The following is a 19,516-nucleotide window of genomic DNA, read 5'->3' on the forward strand; positions in this document are numbered from 1 at the left end:
TGACTGTCTTGGGCTATCACTTCCGCATGCTTCTCCTAAGGCAGTTCTCTTCCATGAGCTGAAATCTCATCTTCCAAAGTTAGCAGTAAACTATGGACGTGGCCATGGGATGGACTTGACAGTGGTGTGTAGGAGATGGCTCCTACAAGTTTGTGAAAGCCAATTATTAAATATTCATGAATTTTGCGAGCCAGTTGTTGAACCATTAGTAGCTTGAAATTGGCCCCAGTGAGAGTATTTATACCACAGAAAGTGGCAAATGCTTTAAGTCAAGGCTTTTTTTTTTTTTCTTTCTCTCTCTATTCTTCCTTTTCTCTGCCTCCCTCCTTCCCTCTCTCCCTTCCTTCCTTCTTTTTTTCCTCTGACTGCTAAACTCAGGTTGGAGTCCTGGCTGGACACTCACTAGCAAATTACTCAGAGCCTCAGTTTCCTCATCTCCAGAATGGGGCCCCATAACTGTAGCTATTGCACAGAGTTCTATAAGTCTTAAAAGATAACACATGCAAAGCGCTGAGCCCAGCACTTGAAAACTTGTAAGCATTCAATAGACGTTAGCTTGATTATCAGCCTCTGTATATCTTATTGTTTAGTTTTGCCAATCATCCGTGCTATTGACTTAGGACTGAACAAACTTGATTTTTAACATTTAGTGGTATTTTAGCAATATTTGAAAATATCATTTTCTAAGTGATAGGGTAGAATTTTTCCTTATCACTGATATACAGTGAAGCTCTCTTCTCATTTGCTTAGGTGCTCTGATATACTAGTGACCAGTTCTCAGTATATTTCTTGGGTTTGTGTGTGTTACTGTCCAGGATGACAGAGAACCTGTGGGGTCAGTAGTCTTCGTCTCCTGTTCTTTAATTTAGGATCCTTCTGGGCTTCCCTGGTGGCGCAGTGGTTGAGAATCTGCCTGCCAATGCAGGGGACACGAGTTTGAGCCCTGGTCTGGGAAGATCCCACATGCCACGGAGCAACTGGGCCCGTGAGCCACAACTACTGAGCCTGAGCGTCTGGAGCCTCTGCTCCGCAACAAGAGAGGCCGCGATAGTGACAGGCCCGCGCACCGCGATGAAGAGTGGCCCCCACTCACCGCAACTGGAGAAAACCCTCACACAGAAACGAAGACCCAACACAGCCAAAAATAAAACATAATAAATAAATAATAAATAAAAATTAAAAAAAAAAATTTAGGATCCTTCTAATCCTTAAGAATCCCGAAGTCACTGAGAATAAACTATCCCCTGGCTTCCAGAATCAGGTATTATATCAGGGAGATCAAGATGTCATACTCGGGCTTCCCTGATGGCGCAGTGGTTAAGAATCCGCCTGCCAATGCAGGGGATACGGGTTTGAGCCCTGGTCTGGGAAGATCCCACATGCTGAGGAACAACTAAGCCCGTGCGCCACAACTACTGAGCCTGCACTCTAGAGCCTATGAGCCACAACTGCTGAGCGCGCGTGCCACAGCTACTGAAACCCGCGCACCTAGAGCCTGTGCTCCGCAACAAGAGAAGCCACCGCAATGAGAAGCCCGCGCACTGCAAAGAAGAGTAACCCCCGCTCGCCGCAACTAGAGAAAGCCCGTGCGCAGCAACGAAGACCCAACGCAGCCAATAAATAAATAAATAAATTTATATTAAAAAAAAAAAGATGTTATGCTCTGGTTGACAACTTCTACTCAGCACCTGCCAGGAACAGGATGCTGCAGATGTCCTGGAAATTTACAAAAGAAAAGAAGGGGAAAAAAAGGAAAAGAAAAAGAAAGGCCTGAAATCCCTAATCTGTAATTCTGAAATGCAAAAGACTCTGAAAACCAGAAGTCCTTTCATAACTCAAATGTGGCAAAACCTGACCCAAACTGTCCTGAGACTATTTAAAGTCTTTAATTATTCTACTTCATGTTAATATTTATATAATCTGGTGCAGAGGTACTGACATGCTTGATTATAGGCTACTAGACCAGCGTCTACTGGAGTTGTTCCATAATATTACAGTATACATACCATACTACCTTTCTAAAATCGCCCAAATTCTGGATTCTGAAACATATCTAGCGCCAAGTCTTTTCAAATAAGGGATTCTGGACCTGTAGTAGAAATCACAGTGTCTGCCTTTAAGGAGTTTACAGTTTGGCCCATACCAGACTCATCAAGCTGTGCTTCAGATAAGAGGGGCATAGATGCTTAGACAGAGTGTAGCCAACAGGAAGTAGGGGATGTTCATCTAATTGGGCTGTGTCACCCAACTGCTCAATCCCAGCCTTAGCTCTCATACTCCTCAAGGAAGAGTAGAAAATATGAGCAGACATATACATTCTGAAGACTCTCCTCCAATATCCTTCATTCCTTCCCTTGATTATGGATCTTTAATTCTCTGCAGTCTGGCTTCTCCACCCCTAAAACGCTTCCCCCATAGAGCCTCATTTAGTTGGAGGTCAGGAATTATTTTAAGTGCTTAGAGAAAACAGCCTCCACTCGAGAGGAAAAAGAGAGCGCTCCCTGGCGCAGTGGTGTGCTCTGCGGGCCCCAGTTCTGTCTGAACTTTAATGGTACACCCCAGGCCAGAGCATCCTGCAGGCACTTAGCTATCCTGAAGACCTGCACACATCTTCAACGGAAATATCCTTCCTGCAGGCTGACGCTTTAAAGCCCTGGGGCTTCGAGCCAAATGCAAAGTGATTCTGCAGGGCCTCTGGCAGCCCTTGCCCCCTTAGTCTAGCCTTCTCTTACTGATGTGTCTCCAAAAATCTTTTGAATCTGTTGTGCAAGTTACAGTCTCCAGAACCAGCCCAGCAAGGACATTCCTTTCTTGAAATCAGCAGACCTTCCAGCTCATAGAAAGAGAGTCTGTTTGCTGAGTCTTTTTTTTTTTTTTTTTTCCTTCTCTCCTGACCTAGAAAATTTGGCTTCTCCAGACTCAGTCTTTTGAAGCATGTGTTTGTTATCTCTTTGGAAATACTGAGGGCTTGCCCTACCATATGTTTCCCAATAGCCTCCTATGGACATACCCGTAAATAATAAAATGTGTCCATAAATAATAAAATTGTGACCTTTTCTCGAGCATTCACTGTGTACCAGGTACTTTCTTAAGTGCTTTACATACATTATTTTTCTTTTTTTAATTTAACAGCTTTACTGGAGTATAATTGCTTTACAATGTTGTGTTAGTTTCTGCTGTATAACAAAGTGAATCAGCTATATGTATACATATATCCCCATATCCCCTCCCTCTTGCGTCTCCCTCCCACCCTCCCTATCCCACCCCTCTAGGTGGTCACAAAGCACCGAGCTGATCTCTCTGTGCTACATACATTATTTTAATTAATCTCAAAGAAATTCTGTTAGGCAGGCACTGCTTTTTTTTCCTTCTTTGTTTTTATAGGCTGGGAGGTAAATGAATAGAGTAATATTTTCTATGCAGTGATCTACCCTAGCCAGTTTGATGTCCCAGAGTTTAATTAACAGAACAGGGGAGCTGCCCTGAGCTGAACTCAAGGTATTGCTTTTTTTATTCCGCATTTTGCAGTTGCGGACACCAAGGCTCAGAGAGCTGCAGATAATTTGTCTCAGGTCACACAGCTACATAAATGTGAAAGCTGAGAGCTGAAGGGAGGCTTTTCTGACTCCAGAGTCTGTGATTTGAATTGCCAAAGAAATGTGGGAGAGAGAAAAAAATGCCCCTTGGACTGAGTGTTCCTTAGCTTTTGTACTCGTTTTACTCCACCAGCCTCCATAGGTCACAAAGCCCCATGGCCTGGGTTCTGCAGGAGGTACTTCTTTTCCTTGAATGAAGGCTTTGCAAGTTTCTGCCTTGACACATGACTGTCATCTTCCACAGTGGTACAGTGGCCCCCACCAGCACTTTCCTGATTGTCACTGTGATGCTTCCCCAAAATGACCCAGTGTTGGCCAAGTTCGTCTTGGCTTTTGTCACGGCAGGGTCATTTACCTTTGCTTTTAAAGGGGCTGGGGTGAGGCCAGAGGCCACTGGGTAAACTGAGTAAAAGATCTTCCTTCTTGACTGGGTTGGAAAGGCCTTGAAAAAGGGAAGTTCTCATAGACACGGCTTTTGGTTTCTGCTGTGTCTTTAACTACTTGCATGACCAGGCAAGTCATTTAATCTCTCTGATCCTCATCTGTAAAAGGAAGCTGTTACGAGGACCGATCCCATCATGGGGCCATGAGGAAGGAATAGAGTGAGGCCTGGGAAGGGCCTTGCAATGTAGTGAGTGCTTTGGAAATAGAAGGTATCATGAATATTATTAATAAGAGCCTATGTTTTAGCATGTTGATTATTTACATTTTTATAACACTTGGGGTTTCACAAAGCATTTTATATGAGTAAACAAGCATCTTGGGGTGTCTGTTTTATAGACTCTACGTTAAGTACTTGATAATCATTTCGTATTTGCTCTTTCTGCTGTTATACCGGATGGATGAACGGCTCTCCTTTTTCTTTAGCCAAGAGGACCGGGGCGCCCAGAGGCTGAACGGCTTATCAAAGCAAATCTGTGGCTTAGCCAAGAATAAAACCCTCAGTCCCAAGACATCAGTTTATCCTGCTGCCTCTCCATGGGGCAGCCTCGTTTCCAAGGGCCCCATGCTCACTCAAAACATTCAAAAATAAAAAATACAAAACTCCCATTTCTGCCAGAGAGAGATATCCAAGCATCTCTGGAAAAAGAGTTAGCAGTCCTGGCGTGCGGTTTTGTGTTGTAAGGTGCTTGGATGCGAAAGAGGAACTGTAAACCCCATGGAACTCGTTTTACATGTCAGAGTCTATTCTGGATCTTGAAAGCGGGCCACGGAGGCCCCAGCTGTGCCCCAAGAGCTACATTCCTGCAGAGGCGTCCAGCGCCGTGCAGGAAGCGGGCGGGGGTGGGGGGCCCAGGATTCGCAAAGGGACCCAGTGGGTGTCACAGCCGAAGGGCAGGAAGAAAAGAATCCCCCACCCCAGCGCCAGCCTTCCAGGGCCTAGTTTTTGCAGAGCCTGCATCAGGACATATAAAACTTGTTTCCTTCTGCATTATTTCTTTTTAAGGACTTTGGCTATTTTTAGAGGTTCCTTTCCCTTGCCAATTCTCTTTGATCCCACATGAAAAGTCCAAAAGGGAACAGTCTTCAGTTTGCACTGTTTGCCCTGTTTCAGCACATCTGATAGCTCTCGGGTCCTGTGACCAGGTCACTGTCACTGGTATTCCACACACAGGTCCACACGCAGCTCGGCTATTGGCAGGAACCAGATGGGCTTTATGGGAAGGAGATGGAGCAAGAGAGCATCACGAAGGCCCCGGGAAATGACTGGTGTTTGATAAGGGATGAAAGAGCTTGGAAGTGAGTTGAAATCTTCTATCCAAGAAGCTCAACTAAGAGAGAAATCTGCCCCTGGTATCTAGCGTCTCCAGGGATGTGCACATTGCAGTCAAGATGCCATTTATCAGAAAAAATCACAATGATAGCCCGGGACCAATAATGAGGACAGTACACTCATACGTCAAACATGGCCTCACGGGAGTTGTCTTTAATTTTGGCAGGTAGCCGGAAGCATGGTTTGCCCTCCTCCCTTCCGCTCCTCATGGTTTCTCTCCTTGTTTCTTTCTTTTCTTCTAACTGACCTTTCAAAGCCATTAATATCCTCCACCATCCACTGCTCCTCTCTCATGTTTTAGAGATCAAAGCACCATTACGTTGGGTGGGGTGGTTTGAAAAATGGAGCACTTCTACGTTACTGGCCTTTGAAAGCAGATTAGGCAACAAGAAGTAAGGAGAAACGTCAGAGAGACTTCTTACTTCTCTGGGCTGCCATCTTTTTGAACATAATTCCTCTTGACTTTCAAGGAGCCTACATTCCTTGGCTCCTTGACATTGTCATGTTCAAGGGGCTCCTCTGGAATTCGATAAATCTAGACATTTAGGTGGGCCCATGGGGCGGGGCGGTCAGAAGGCAGAACACTTCCTAATGTTTTCATGATAATGTTTTCATGATATTGTATTCCTAAACCCTTGATGGTGTGAATAACTTTTCTATGGATTTGTTTATACAGAAAATAGATAAATAAACGGGTGTTGCTTTTCAAAACTGTTCTGCATAGGAGCAGGTCATCAGGTTGTCAAGCTTCACATTCTGTAGGGAGCTTGGTTGATCTGATTTGTAAAAATTCTTAACAGCATATTTGGCAGCACGACTGTTCGGAGCCTCCCTGTGTCTACTTATGTTGAGCCCACCCTGTCTAGGGGCGATCCCATCCCTTCCCTGTGTGTTTGACCCAAATGTGTTTATCGTGTAACACAGACCCAAATGTGTTTATTGTGTAACATTTATGATAATTTATGATTTTATTTATGTGTTTGCTTACTTGTTATTGTCTGTCTCACACACATTCTCTCTCTTTCTCTGTCTCTCTCTCTCTCTCTAATAGAAGCCTCAGGAGGGCCCAGATCAGGTTCCTTTGGCTCACTTGGTATTGTCAGCACCTAGATCTGTGCCTGATGCATAGTAATTGCTCAGTAAATATATGGGAATTAATGAATTCAAGAAATATATTCTGAGAAAAGCTGTTGGGAAAAGGTGTAAGAAAAACCCAACTTATCAAAAATATTCCCTGTGGAAGAAGGTGATATTTAAGGTTAGCTTCCTTGCTCTACCAATCCTTTTAAGCAAGATGAATAGCACTTTTTAGAGGATAGTGTTTGCCAGACTTGGAATCACTAGTTATTCCTATAGGACTTTGAAGAAACAGTGGAAGGCCCATCACTTTTTCTTTCTCTTATTTTCCTTTCTATCTATTCATCCTTCCTTTCTTCCTATATTTATTAAATGCCTATCAAGTATATGCCAAGCATGGTAAAACAGGGGTAATAATATACCTACCTTAGAATTGTTGTGAGAATTAAATGAGATAATTGTACTTAACAGTTTTTGGCAAGGTATCTAACATGTTAAGAGCCTGATAAATTTTAGCCATTAACACTACTGTCAGAAATATTTATGAAGCAACTATTTTGCATCTTCTGTCTGAATCTCCAGAGTAAGGAGAAGGGATACTGTCTAAACCATCGGGGAGCTTGTGATGATTTATGTCATTAGTTTTCTTTCCGTAATACCTACTTCAGAGCAGAGGGTTACATGGTGGCTTGTGTTACAGGTGGGGACGGTCAGCTAGACAGGACAAGAATGAGGAAATGAACAAAATGTCAAACTTTTGCGTAGAGACAGGATCAGTTACTGATTTTTCCCTTTTGCCTCAGCTTCCTTATATGGCTTAGCACAGCACGGTTACTGATCCTTTTTTTTTCAAAGAAATTTGATATTTTGTTCATCATGGACTTTTCTGCATTAAATTTGATTTTTTTTAAAACCTTGCATTAAAATAGTATTTCTCTTGATTTCTGAGTAAATTTTGCACCTGAAGCGAGTGCCTCCCTCGTCCCACCCTGGTCCCAGCCCTGTTAGCTAGTCAACGTCTCTAAGCTCTCATGATCAAGCCCTTTGACTCTAGTTAAGGGCTATTGAATTTATGTTCTTATCATCCACTGTCAATACCCAGTCCAGTGCACCCTCAGCTCCTGTCTTAACTTCTAAAGTAGCCCCCTCTTTTGTTCTTGGCCCCCTCCATTCATTTCTATACACAGAATCAGATCTTTTAAAACCTGTATCAGATGATCACTCCCTGGCTTAAAACCCTCTGTGGCTTTCTATTCCCATAAAGTAAAACCCAAACTCTTACCATGGCCGGAGACCCTATGACCTGGCCTGACCTCCCATTCCTCCCTCCCTTTGCCCGTTATGTTCCATCCACTCCTGTCTTCTCTTAGATCCTTGAGTCCACGGTGGTCTTTTGCACATGGCTGCCTTCGTACACATGGTTCTCTCTCCAAAAATGCCCTTCCCGACCTCTTTCCGCCTTGCAGATGGCGGCTGAAGTGCCACCTCCTCAGAGGTCTTCCCTGACTTCCTGGTCTTAAGTTCTGTCCCCCTCTGCCTCTCTTATTCTCTTCTGTTGCCTCTTGTTCTTTCCCTTTTCAACACTTCCCATCATTTGTAATTTCATTGTATGTCCATCCACGTGTTTACTTGCTTGATGTCTTTCTCCCCCGACTCGCCTGTAAGCTTCTGGAGGACAGAGTCATGCTTATTCACCACCTTCTCCCCAGCCTCTAAACCATGCCTGGCACAGAGGAGTGGCTCAATCCTTTCTTGAGTAAATGAGGGAGGGAAGGGAATGAGTGAGTAAATCAGTCTTCAGCTTGCAAAATCTTGACCTAAAGACTCTGCCACACACTAAGGAACGATGGGACACTTTTATGTCACAGTCTGCTCTCTTGTTGTCATGAACTTTGCTCTTCTAAAGCAAGTGTTTTTCCTCTGGATTATTTTTATAGAAAAAGAGAAGCAAATATAGAGATAATTATTGATTCTCACTCATCAAGTCCCTGTTCCCTATCACCAACATCCTCCTGAGAGCCTGCTGCAGAATTCCTGGGAACCACAGGAAATAAGTCCACTAACCACTTGAAATGCTCTTATAAAAATAGACCGGGCTTGACCTTCTTCCTGTGGAAGGGCCTCTTTCCTCAGGGCGAACATTACAGAGAAATTCTATCTGCTCTTAGGATCCTCCTTCATCCATCAGTCTTCCAGCAGGACTTAATCTGGACAAGCTTGGAATCCTGTTCTGAAGTCGTCCCCCATCTGCCTGGGTCACCATCTGAGCAAATTCCTCATTTATTATTTCCATGCTATTGTTTTTATATTGAAATAATAAGATAAACAGACAAAAATCAAAACCTGGGGGAGCTGTTGGGATATTCTGCTGTGCACCTGGGCTGCCATCAATGGTGGTTTTACCCTCCCCAGAGGTTACCACCACTGTCCTTGGGCTTCAGTACAGGGCTGCACCTACCTCACTCTGATCGTTATGCCCTTACCGAATTCCTTACTTTTAAATTTTGTTACTGAAGTGCAGTTTTACTTAAATTCAGTTTCCTTATTTAAAGGAAGCTTTATCTCTCTAGTATAATTGCAAAAACATCCCATAAATAGAAGGCAGTCATAAAGACAAATACAGTCAAAGGACAGCAGTCACTGGCTTCTGCTTAGGTGCTGTTTCCTGCCTGCTTAGCTCTTTTGGTTACACAGAGAGAACAACAATTCTTCTAGGGGAGTTGAAAGCAAAATTGTACCAAGCTAAAGCCTCCTCCTTGAACAGTGAAAATGATGGAAGGAGACTTCAAAGGGGGCACCCTTTCTCTCAGCAGTGGTCCTGAAAGGTGTCTTAGTACCACTCAGAACTTCTCCTGTATCAATAGGGGCACATGCCTCATACTTTGGGAAAGGAAGGGTTAATACTTGGGTTTTACTGTTATATCAGTTCAACAAATAAGCAGAGGATGCCAGTCAGTCCCCTTAGAAGTCCTGAAATATGAGGGAGTGATAGAAAAATTAGAAAATACAGATAAACAGCAATAAAAAGTTTTAAAAGATTGTCCATGATCCTATCAGCCAGAGATAATTTCTGTTAACATTTCCATTCATGGAGATGTAATAAGCATTTTACAAAGTGGAATCATATATGTGGTTAGATGTGGGTTTAGGCCAGATGTGGTGTCCGTTCTTCACAGCTGCCCGGCCAGTAGCCTTGGTTACACAGGCCCAGTAGCCTTCTCTGAGAGGGATGGCAGCATCCAGCCAGCGCATGGTACCAGGAGATGAGCTAAAGTTGGATTGAAAAGTCTCACCACCAGATATACCCGGAAATATAATTTCCACAGGAGAAGGTGCTGCTGGGAGAATGTGGGCTCATTGGTCTTCAGGAGCAGATTGGGAAGTGAGGCACCTTGGTGTCTCAGTAGGTGACACAGAATGCAGGGGAGCCAGAGGGACCTTGCTGCCTGACCTGCCAGCTGGGCGTTGAGGACTCTTGTTCTTGCTCTTTTCCATCCTGCTCTGACTCACCAGATGACTGGACAAATCGTCTGTCCCTCGGCTCTATGTGTATGACTTCAAGAAATGAATCTCCGAGTCATGCTGCTGCTAACTTTATAAAATCTACAAGATGGTGTCATCTCTGGCAGGTCTGAGGGCAGGTCAGACAGCCTGGAGGGGACAAAGTGGACCAGCTGGCTCTCGAGGTGCCTCTTGGTCTCATGATTCTGTGGGGCTTGGTGACACCAGGGGAGGTGGCTGAGGTCACCTTCAGGGCACTTCACTTGTTCACTCAGGAAATGGTTGTTAAGAGTCTACTATGTTGCTGGGCCCACCCTCAGACAGTGAATGAAGTGGCAGAGTCCTGCCCCTGTGGAGCTTACATTGCAGTCACTTCCTGAGGTGTAACTGGTGACCCACACTGCCTCCAAGCTCTCCTGGTCTTGGTATTGAGTAAGAAAGCCCAAGAGTTCCTGGCCTCGAATCCCTCGGTAGCCTCTAACAAGGGTAAATGTCTTTTGGTTCCAAGCTTGCTCTCACCTCTGGGCCTTTGAACTTGCTTCGCCTTGGCCTGCACCCCTCTTTGCCAACGTTCCCCACTGCCCGCTCTCACCCAGGGTGTTCCTACTTCCCCCTAAGAATTCCCCACAGGTGTTCCTCAGACAAGCCTTCCCTGACCGCTGGCCGCAGGTCCAGGCCCAGCCCCCCAGCGGGTGCCCTTGTCCCTCTGTATTTCACTGCAGCTGCTTACTGACAGTTCCTCCCCCTCGACTTTGCTCCATCACGGCAGAGCCCTCAATTTTGTTGCTCAGCTTTTTATCTCTAGTATCTTGCACCGACTGGCACATAATACACACATAGTAGTGTTTGTTGAAAGAAAGGAGGGTGGAGGGCGGGGATGATGGTACGGGTGTGCTGTGTATTGTATCAGTTTTCCTGAAAAGTCACGTGCTACGCTTAGAAGTCCCCTCATGAACCAAAGCCTGAGAAACTATACTGATTTGCCACTTGCCATACTGAACCCAAATATGAGTATTTTCAATAGATGAAATCAATGTGAAATTCATTCTATATGTTTTCTAAAACCATTGATCCCACACCACAAAAACTAACAAACCAACCAGGGAGATGAAGAGACTGCAGGAGGAGATGAGGTTGAATCAGTCTGTTATTATTCATTAATTCATTCAACTAAATGGTGTGATTTATTGGGCATTAAGGACACATAGGCAAACAAAACAAGCAAAGTCCCTGCATTCATTGTCTGTTTTTATTCCTATGGGGGAGATATTAAGTTTTTATCCATCGCACCACTGACCTCCCTGCAATATTAAGTTTTAAAAAAGTGAACAGGGACTTCCCTGGTGGTGCAGTGGTTAATAAGAATCTGCCTGCCTGTGCAGGGGACACGGGTTCGAGCCCTGGTCCGGGAAGATCCCACATGCCGCTGAACAAATAAGCCCGTGCGCCACAACTACTGAGCCTGCGCTCTAGAGCCTGTGAGCCACAACTACTGAGCCCATGTGCTGCAACGACTGAAGCCCGTGCGCCTAGAGCCCGTGCTCTGCAACAAGAGAAGACACCGCAATGAGAAGCCCGTGCACCGCAATGAAGAGTAGCCCCTGCTCGCTGCAACTAGAGAAAGCCCGCGCGCAGCAATGAAGACCCAACGCAGCCAAAAATAAATAGAAAAAAAAAATGAAAAAAAAGAAGTGAACAGCTGAATGAGAACATCTTATTACAGTGCCAGTGCGTGTATCTCCCTATTGAAATGAGATAGCCGTGACTGGAGGCGGAGAGGGTACCAGTAGATAAGAGAGTGGTCGGGATGTCTCCGGGGAAGTGACGTTGAGCTGAGACCTTGGAGGGTGGGCAGGAGTTCAGTGGGTGGGCCCAGGGATGTGTGCACAGCTGCATGTGTCCTAATCTGTTTCACCAACTGGAGGGGACTGCATAATCCTCCTGGGTAAGGAGCTGGCACGTTTCAGGAAAGAAATGTTAGGATGCTAAACCTTCTTGCGGTAGTTAGCCCAGCATAGGCAAGGGACTCAAGATAACCCACCAGTTGGGGGGTCACAGGAGTTCATATAATCTTTCAAAGGACAGATGCATCTCCGGGGGCCAGTGCTGCCTTGTGACTGAACCTGTCCTGAGCCTCACTAAGCTGAAATTCATTGTTTCCTCCTGCAGCATCCTGCAGCTTGTTGGCTGGAGCTGTTTGTGGCAGTTACTACATTCTACCCTGCAATTATAGTTATTTGCATCCTCCGGTTGGCCTCCCTAGTGAATTTTCACCTCCTCAAGGGCGGGGACTGGATCTTATGCACTCCCTTCCCCCATAGACACACACTCTTGGCTTGTACCTAATAGATGCTCGGTGCATATTTGTTGGCATTTATTAAACGGAATAACTAAAATTTGTGGCTAATGCTTTGGAAACGTACCTATTTTAAAGAGAGTTTGATTTGGGGAATGGGAATGATCATTTTGGAGCATGGAACTCTTGCAGGAGACACACCTGGATGGTTCTAGTGGAGACCATTGAATGCCTCAAGGCTTTGTGGGGGCGGGGGGGTGCCAGGATAAGAAAAGAAAGCTGTGAGGAGCACAAAAAAGGGCTGGGGGCCAATGAGGAATAACTGGCTGTTTTGCTGTTTTGATCTTGATGGTGGTAAAAAGCCATTGAAAATCATCTTGCATTGCTTCGTCCAACACTGTGCCACGCTTGTCCGTGTTGCTCTGAGATTGTGCTGCCTGATTGGCTAGCTGGTTGATTTGGGGTTTGATTGGGGTTTCATGTCTTCTTGTGCTCTCTTTGTCATTTCTTTTTTTGAGGGGGTTTATTTTCTATATATACAGAATGTATGGTCCAGAATAATCTAGATATACACAGCTACAATGTATTTTTGTTATAATTAGTATTTTTGAAGTTGAATCAGTGTTCAATCTGGAATTCATGTCAAATGGAAACTTCGTATCACTACTGAAAATATAAAACCAGTATCACTTGCCACAGGAGGTCATTATAAGAGTAAATATGATCAAAATAATCCACATTATGAAATTTTAAAGATCAAAATATATAACTAAATCTAATGTATTTGTACTGTCTTATTAAGTATTTCATAGATATCATCTCATGATTTCGTATAGGAGCTGAAGTAGCGTAAACATTGTTATTCTTGTTTTCACAGAGGAAAAATCTGAGATTTTGAGAAATTAAGTGGCTCCCAGAGTCAGGAGGTATTTTAATTTGAATTAGTGTTTAGTTTTTTGTTTTGTTTGCAAATGAGATATTGGAGCTGAAAGGTAGAATAGAGGTGGGCCTGGAGATGATTAACTTTTAAAATGGATACTACAGTATTGTTTAACTGTTTGCTTTTGTAACTAAAAATAAAATCTAATGAAGCATGGGAAAACAAAGCAAAAAAGCAAGAGTAGAAAAGAGCTCTGTACTAGGAGGGGTGAGGTAGAGCATCCACTGTTGTCAGGGGAGCCAGCTGGCCCTTGGCCTGCTGGGCCACCACGTGGATGTCCTTGGCAGTGACATTGCCTCAGTTCAGGATGAGGAATGGTGGTCCAGGAAGAATAGGGAAGGAACCAGGTGCTTTGCTTCCCTCTTGGCTGTTACTTATTAACTAAACTCCACTCCATTTTCTTTGTCCCCTTGGACTGGTGGCAAAGTCTGATGGAGGCCTGAGGGGATAGTTCTGTGGGGCCTTTTCAGGGTCAGAAAACTCACATGCAGGCAGCTTTGTTTACATCAGCAAATCCAGCTGCATCGTGCAAGCACTTGACCGGCCAGCGACTCCTAACACAAAACAGATGCCTGGGCTGCGCAGAGGGAGCGTGCAGGGCTCCTCAACTGGTAGGAGGACTTTGTCTTGATGAATTGGGAAAAGGACAGGAGACGGGTGGCACTGGGTGTGCCAGGAGTCGACAATAGCCGCGACCGAATAGACCTGGCTTTCTGCTGGCTTGAGCCACGTGGGCTCCGGAAGGAGATGCTCAGCGGGGGCTGTGAAGGCCAAACCGCATTCCTGCCTGAGAAGGCCACATCGCTGTGTGTGCTGGACTGTGGAGGTTTGAACTGCCTGTGACCAGGATGTGGGAAGGGATGGGGTCCCCTAGGCCAGAGGAGGGGAAGTGGGATCAGAACCAGGATTCCATTTGGTGCTCGGTTCTTCAGTTCTAAAAGCTACTCTTCTACTTTTCTATCCACATAACGTTGTTCAGTGTCATCCGCATGGTAGATTGTGCAATAACTCTCTCCTGATGAATAAATGATTACCTGATTAGGTTAATCATGACGTTAAATGTTTTTCAGGTAATGCTTACCAACTAGAAATATTAATAGATAATGAAAAACCAAATCCTCCTGAAAGGACCAGGCACACACACTAGATCCAGCGTACCCCGGGAGGCCCCCGTGTCTTCTGCCCACTCATTTGAACAAAGGACCTTGCATTCCATATCATGTTCTACTCTGTCTACTGATACTCGTTTAGTAGATTTGCCAGTTTGAATACTCCAATACAATTCTCCCTTGAGGAAAAAGGTGAAATCGAGGCAATAACAATTATTTAAGATATTAAGAACTATGATTTTAAAACACAATACCTATATATATGCATTGGAGAGAGAGGCTACAGATTACACACACACACACATACATACATACATACATACATACATACATACATACACACACAGAGACCCCAAAGTGTGACCATAGCCATTATTAGGTGGCAAGGTTACAGGTGATTTTTGTTTTCTTTTCCATAGTTCCCCAATTTTTTTACAAGTAGCATGTATTATTTGTATAGAGACATTTTTATTTTAAAAATTCTTTAAAGATACTATATATACCTCTTGCTGCAATCTAGAGGTTAACACCCCGAGTTACTGGTAAAAGTACCTCACTAAAGTATAAAATTTGAAAATTTCTCAGTAGGGAGCAATAACTGACCTTAAGATTCAAAATGGTACCCATGAGAGAGGTAATAGCTAAGGAATGAGGCTTCCAATCTCTTAGCATAGAAACGAAAAATGTTTTCTTCTGTGACCACTTTTCTTCATCTGATGCTCACTTCTTTGTGTCTTCTGTCAACAGACTCTCAGTTTAGTAAAGTAAATCTACATTTGCATCCCAGCTCCACAATTTGCTAACAATGGGACCTCGGCCAAGCCATTTATAATCTTTGTGCCTCCGTCTGTTGGTTTGCAAACTAATAGGCTTATAATGAGGATTAGATGAAATAATGCATGTAAGCGCATGATAGCACAAGCAGTAAAGGCCGGTTATTATCATTATCCCATTGGCTGGTCCAAACCATCTTTTCTAACTATTTTGCAGAGAATATTTTTCTGATTTAGCTGGGCTCTGTAATCTCAAGCATGTACTCAGAACTGTGACCTTCCAGAATGGCCCCAGGAACACCAAAAAAGAAAAAAGAAAAAAAAAAAAAAAAAAGGAAAGCTCAAAACATAGTTCCTACTTACCTGCTGGCAATAGGCTTTTTTCCCCACAGAGCCTCGAAGTCTTTGGTTGAGCAGCAAACTTCACTCATTAAGGAAGTGCCTGAGAGCCTGGCTGTGGCCCTAGTGCCTGCTCACCTCAGTTAAGTCAGTGCTTCTTTAAGCTGTTCCTTTTGGTTTTTCTGACTCATTATCTTAGGTCATTCTGAGACAGCCACTGCTCCCCATCTTCCCCACTTCTACCTGTTGTCCTGGACATTTGTCATCCTTTTTGACTGCCCAGCATCTAAAGCCCCGTCCTGTATTTGAGGGATACCCACCCCCAGACACACACACAGGTCTTGGTCTGGCTGGACCCTTCTTGCAGTGTGATTCAGGCCTACCACACCTTCCCAGTGATTCTGTGGGCAACCCCGGCTTCTCCAAATTCTCTTTCTGTTTATTATCAGTCAAAGTCATTTTTGGTTGCTTACAATTAAGGAACTTAGCCAGCTCTTGCTTGTCCTATGTTGACATAAATTCTTCAGCTGTTAGTTCCCCAAACTCTCTGAGCTTCCCATGGCATATTATTTATTACATTCTCCTGGTTATGACATTTTATTGGAATCACCTGCTTATTCTTCCCTAGACTTAGCTCCCTGAAGACAAGAACTAAAGCCATGTAGATCACTGCAGTAGCTCTATCATGGAACACAGTGCCTGGCACATAGTAGGCCCTCCACAAATGCCAAATGAATAAACAAGCAACCACCCAGGAGGGGACCAGAACAACCACAGTAGTTCCACTTGGAGAACCAGTTAACTTGCCGACTTTCTGATAACCTGGCACCATTCCTAGCCTGATTCCAGGAGAAACCAGATTTCCTTTAGGGTTTGGCAAGGAAGAGGATATTCCAGCAGCATCCTGAGTGGGAGGGTGAGATGTTGGCTGCATCCTACAGTGGGTGAGTAATCCCCCAGGCAGCGCTTAGCTTTCAACCCTGGCTTATAACGCGGTCATCTCCTGAAGCTCCCAGCTTAAAATGGAAAGTGGCGTTACTCATGGTGAAGAGCAGACAATAAAAAAACATTGAGGTGGGGCCTGACACAATGGAGTGAGTATTCCCTGATGACGGATGAGAGATCTCTGCTCCGAGGGCTCACGGACCCGACAGACAGCTCAGTCATGGCAGGGCTTTTGAAGTACACCTCCAAATTAGCTCATCACCCAGCACCTCACTCTTTGGGATGTTGGAAGACATTGCGTTTCTTAGCCTACACCAGGCATGGCGAGAGGAAATGCCCCTGAATCAATATCAGAAGGTGATAGAGAGCAGTGGTTATGAATTGAGGCTTTGACGCCCAACAGAGCTGGGCCTGAATCCTAGCTCTTCTAGTTGCTAGCTCTGTGACCCCAAGTGAATTTCTTAACCTCTCTGATTTTTACATCCCTCATCTGTAAAATGGGTTAAATGGTAGTACCTACTACAAGGTCATGAGAAAAGTAAGTCAGACAGTCTGTATAAAACCCTTATCACAGTGCCTGGCTTGTAACCAACACTCAGTAGGTGATGGCTGCTGGCGTTGAGAATGTTGTTCTTTTACCATCTTCCTCCAGCAGCTCCGTTACTTCCCCATCCTTTATGTTTTTATTCTCTTTTCATCTCACTCGACCTCCATACCCTTGCTCCTTCAGGAGTCCTCCTTTACCTCTCACACCCTTCTGAGCTGAGGCCACTGCCCAGCCTCCCTCTGTGGTCACTCCTCTCCATTTCTAGCTCATCTTTCTCTCACTTTCTCAGTGTCTGTCAGCTTGTGTGCCAAGATCCAGTGTCTGACCTGTTATGGTCTCTTTCCCACTTCAGAATCCATGACCTGGCACACGGTGAAGCAAAAGGCACTGGAATAAATCAATCTGACTTTAGTGACACCTCATGGACAGATTGGGCCTAAGGTCATAAAATGGTCAGGGCTCAACACCCGTTTCCAGTGCCCCAGCATGATGAACCTGTACCCACAGAAAGCAGAGTGGACCAAAGTCCAGTCTTATCACAGCTGGGCATGGAGCAGCCGTGGTGATGATTACAAATGCAGTATTTTTCTTAGGAAAGACCGTACCACCAGCTTTTCTAATAATAGGCTTCTTTAGCGAGTTCATAAATTAGATTCAGATATTTTTAAGGAGTACACTCTTGGCCTAAGCAGGTTACATGCATTACTATTGAGAGATAAACAATGATGTACATGTGCCGAGACTCTTAGCATTGTACTAGGTAGTTCTATACCAATGATCTGGGGAGTCAGCAAACATCAGTTCCTTCAGGGTTAAGAAAACCTCCCACCTTTGATCTCCGATGACTAGATTAACCACAGGCTATCATCCCAGGACGTGTCCTAATCATTCATTTATTCAACACGGTTAATGAATAGCCTTTTATGTGCTGGGCACATTTCTGGATGTCACGGCAGATAGGGTAAAAGAGTAGGATGCAAGCCCCGCCCTCCAGGAACTTACGCCCAGCATGGGAGGTAAATACACACCAATTGGGGGGAGAAAGTGACGAATGCTACAAATGAGCTATCACGTTTTAATGAGAGTTCCCGGGAGGCATAAATCACACGAATGACAGAGATATTAGGAAGGAGATATATATATATTCTTTTTCAGATTCTTTTCCATTATAGGTTATTACAGGATATTGTATATAGCTCCCTGTGCTGTACAGTAGGACCTTGCTGTTTGTGTGTTTTCTATATAGTAGTGTGTATCTGTTAATCCCAAACTCCTAATTTATCCCTCCCTCCCCCACCCCCCGCCTTTCCCCCTTTGATAACCATAGGTTTGTTTTCTATGTCTGTGTCTTGGAAACAGTACACTTTGAATTAAGGATGGCTCATATATAATGAGTTCATGGGGAAGGGGTAAGGCTGGAAAGGTAATTTATAGCCAGATCTTATAATCCACTTCCTGCTCAACATCTCTACTTGGATGTCCAATAATTATCTTAAACTTAAGATGGTCTAGACAGAGCTGTTAGTTCTCCCCACCCAATCCCCCGGCTTTTTTTTCTCAGGTATTTAAAAATCTTCCTAAGTGTCCCTAAAAAGGAGCAGTCATTGTTTCTCTGTCCTTCACCTAGCCCCATTCAGTTCATCAGCAAGCTCTATCTCCAAAATATATCCTCAGTCCAGCCTCTTCTGTCTTCTCCACTATGTTCCAATCCACCATCATTTCTTACCTGCTTCCTTGTTTCATTTCTTGCCCTCATATAGCAGCTTGCTTAAGTCAGATCATATCCCCTTGCTTGCTGAGAACCTCCTAGCGTCGGCTTCCCGTTGCTGTATCCATGGGAAGACCGTGTCCTCCAGGCTCATGACGAGGCCCCAGCCTCTTCCCAGCCTCACCCTCTCCTCTCCTCCCTTGCTTGTCCTGCTCCATTCACACGACTGGCTTTTCTTGTCTTCCTTGAGCTCACCAAGCATGGACCTGCCGTAGCATCTTTGCAGTTACTGATCCCTCTGTCTGAAACACTGTTCCCTCAGCCTGAAGTGCTCCTCTTTCCTTAGACCTTTGCTTGTCCACCTTCTCATGGCTCGTATCTCAGCTCGGATGTCACCTCTGCAGGTCACCCCTGACCATCCTAACTAAAGTAGCCCCTTCTCAGTTTTCCTCTACCTCAGAACTCCATTTTTTCCTTTATAGCACTTATCTGAAATGCTCTCCAGTATTTATTTTTCTCTTTTATCACCATCACTTCTACTAACTTGTAAGCTCCATAAGACTTTGTCTTATTTACCACTCTGTCTTTAGTCCTTAGCACAGTCCCAAGCACGTGCTCAGTAGTCATTTAAAAATGCAGATGCCTACGCCAGACACCCAGAAATTCTGATTCATTTGTCTGGGTTGGGGCCAGGCAAAAGAGGAGTTAATTTGAGTTTTTTTTACTGTATGCATAGTTTTAACTGTGTTATACCTAGTACAATTCCCAGGTGGTTCTGATTTTTAGACAGAGTTAAGAACCCCTGACCTAGAGAATGGAAATCTCTGTAGCATCTTGCTACTCAAAATGGGGTCCTTGGATCAGTATCACCCAGGTACTTGTTAGAAATGCAGATTGTCAGGCTTTACCCC

At 44.5% G+C, this 19,516-nt stretch overlaps 1 protein-coding gene, 1 long non-coding RNA gene and 1 other non-coding gene across 5 annotated transcripts in view; 1 reads left to right on the top strand and 2 right to left on the bottom strand.

The window, feature by feature from the left end:
- The window catches only part of LOC103019822 (uncharacterized), a 408,498-nt gene that overhangs the window by 271,984 nt on the left and 116,998 nt on the right, over nucleotides 1-19,516 (top strand). The gene's annotated exons all lie outside the window — the stretch shown is intronic.
- Nucleotides 1-19,516, bottom strand: part of FGF1 (fibroblast growth factor 1) — a 103,998-nt gene that overhangs the window by 31,034 nt on the left and 53,448 nt on the right. For 2 of the 3 annotated variants that reach the window (XM_007194157.3, XM_007194159.3), the window contains exon 1: nucleotides 15,430-15,521. The exons of the other annotated variant lie outside the window; for it this stretch is intronic. In XM_007194157.3, coding sequence (XP_007194219.2) covers nucleotides 15,430-15,497 — 68 coding nt within the window. In that variant the 5' untranslated portion in view covers nucleotides 15,498-15,521. Of the gene's footprint in view, nucleotides 1-15,429; nucleotides 15,522-19,516 lie in introns of those variants that run through there. 3 annotated transcript variants of the gene reach the window in all.
- LOC114235524 (small nucleolar RNA SNORA36 family) lies at nucleotides 3,377-3,500 on the bottom strand. The gene has a single exon (XR_003621680.1). It is a non-coding gene; the product is annotated as a small nucleolar RNA SNORA36 family (small nucleolar RNA).

The sequence above is a fragment of the Balaenoptera acutorostrata genome, chromosome 2 (genome assembly GCF_949987535.1).
Source record: "Balaenoptera acutorostrata chromosome 2, mBalAcu1.1, whole genome shotgun sequence".
Lineage (NCBI taxonomy): Eukaryota > Metazoa > Chordata > Mammalia > Artiodactyla > Balaenopteridae > Balaenoptera > Balaenoptera acutorostrata.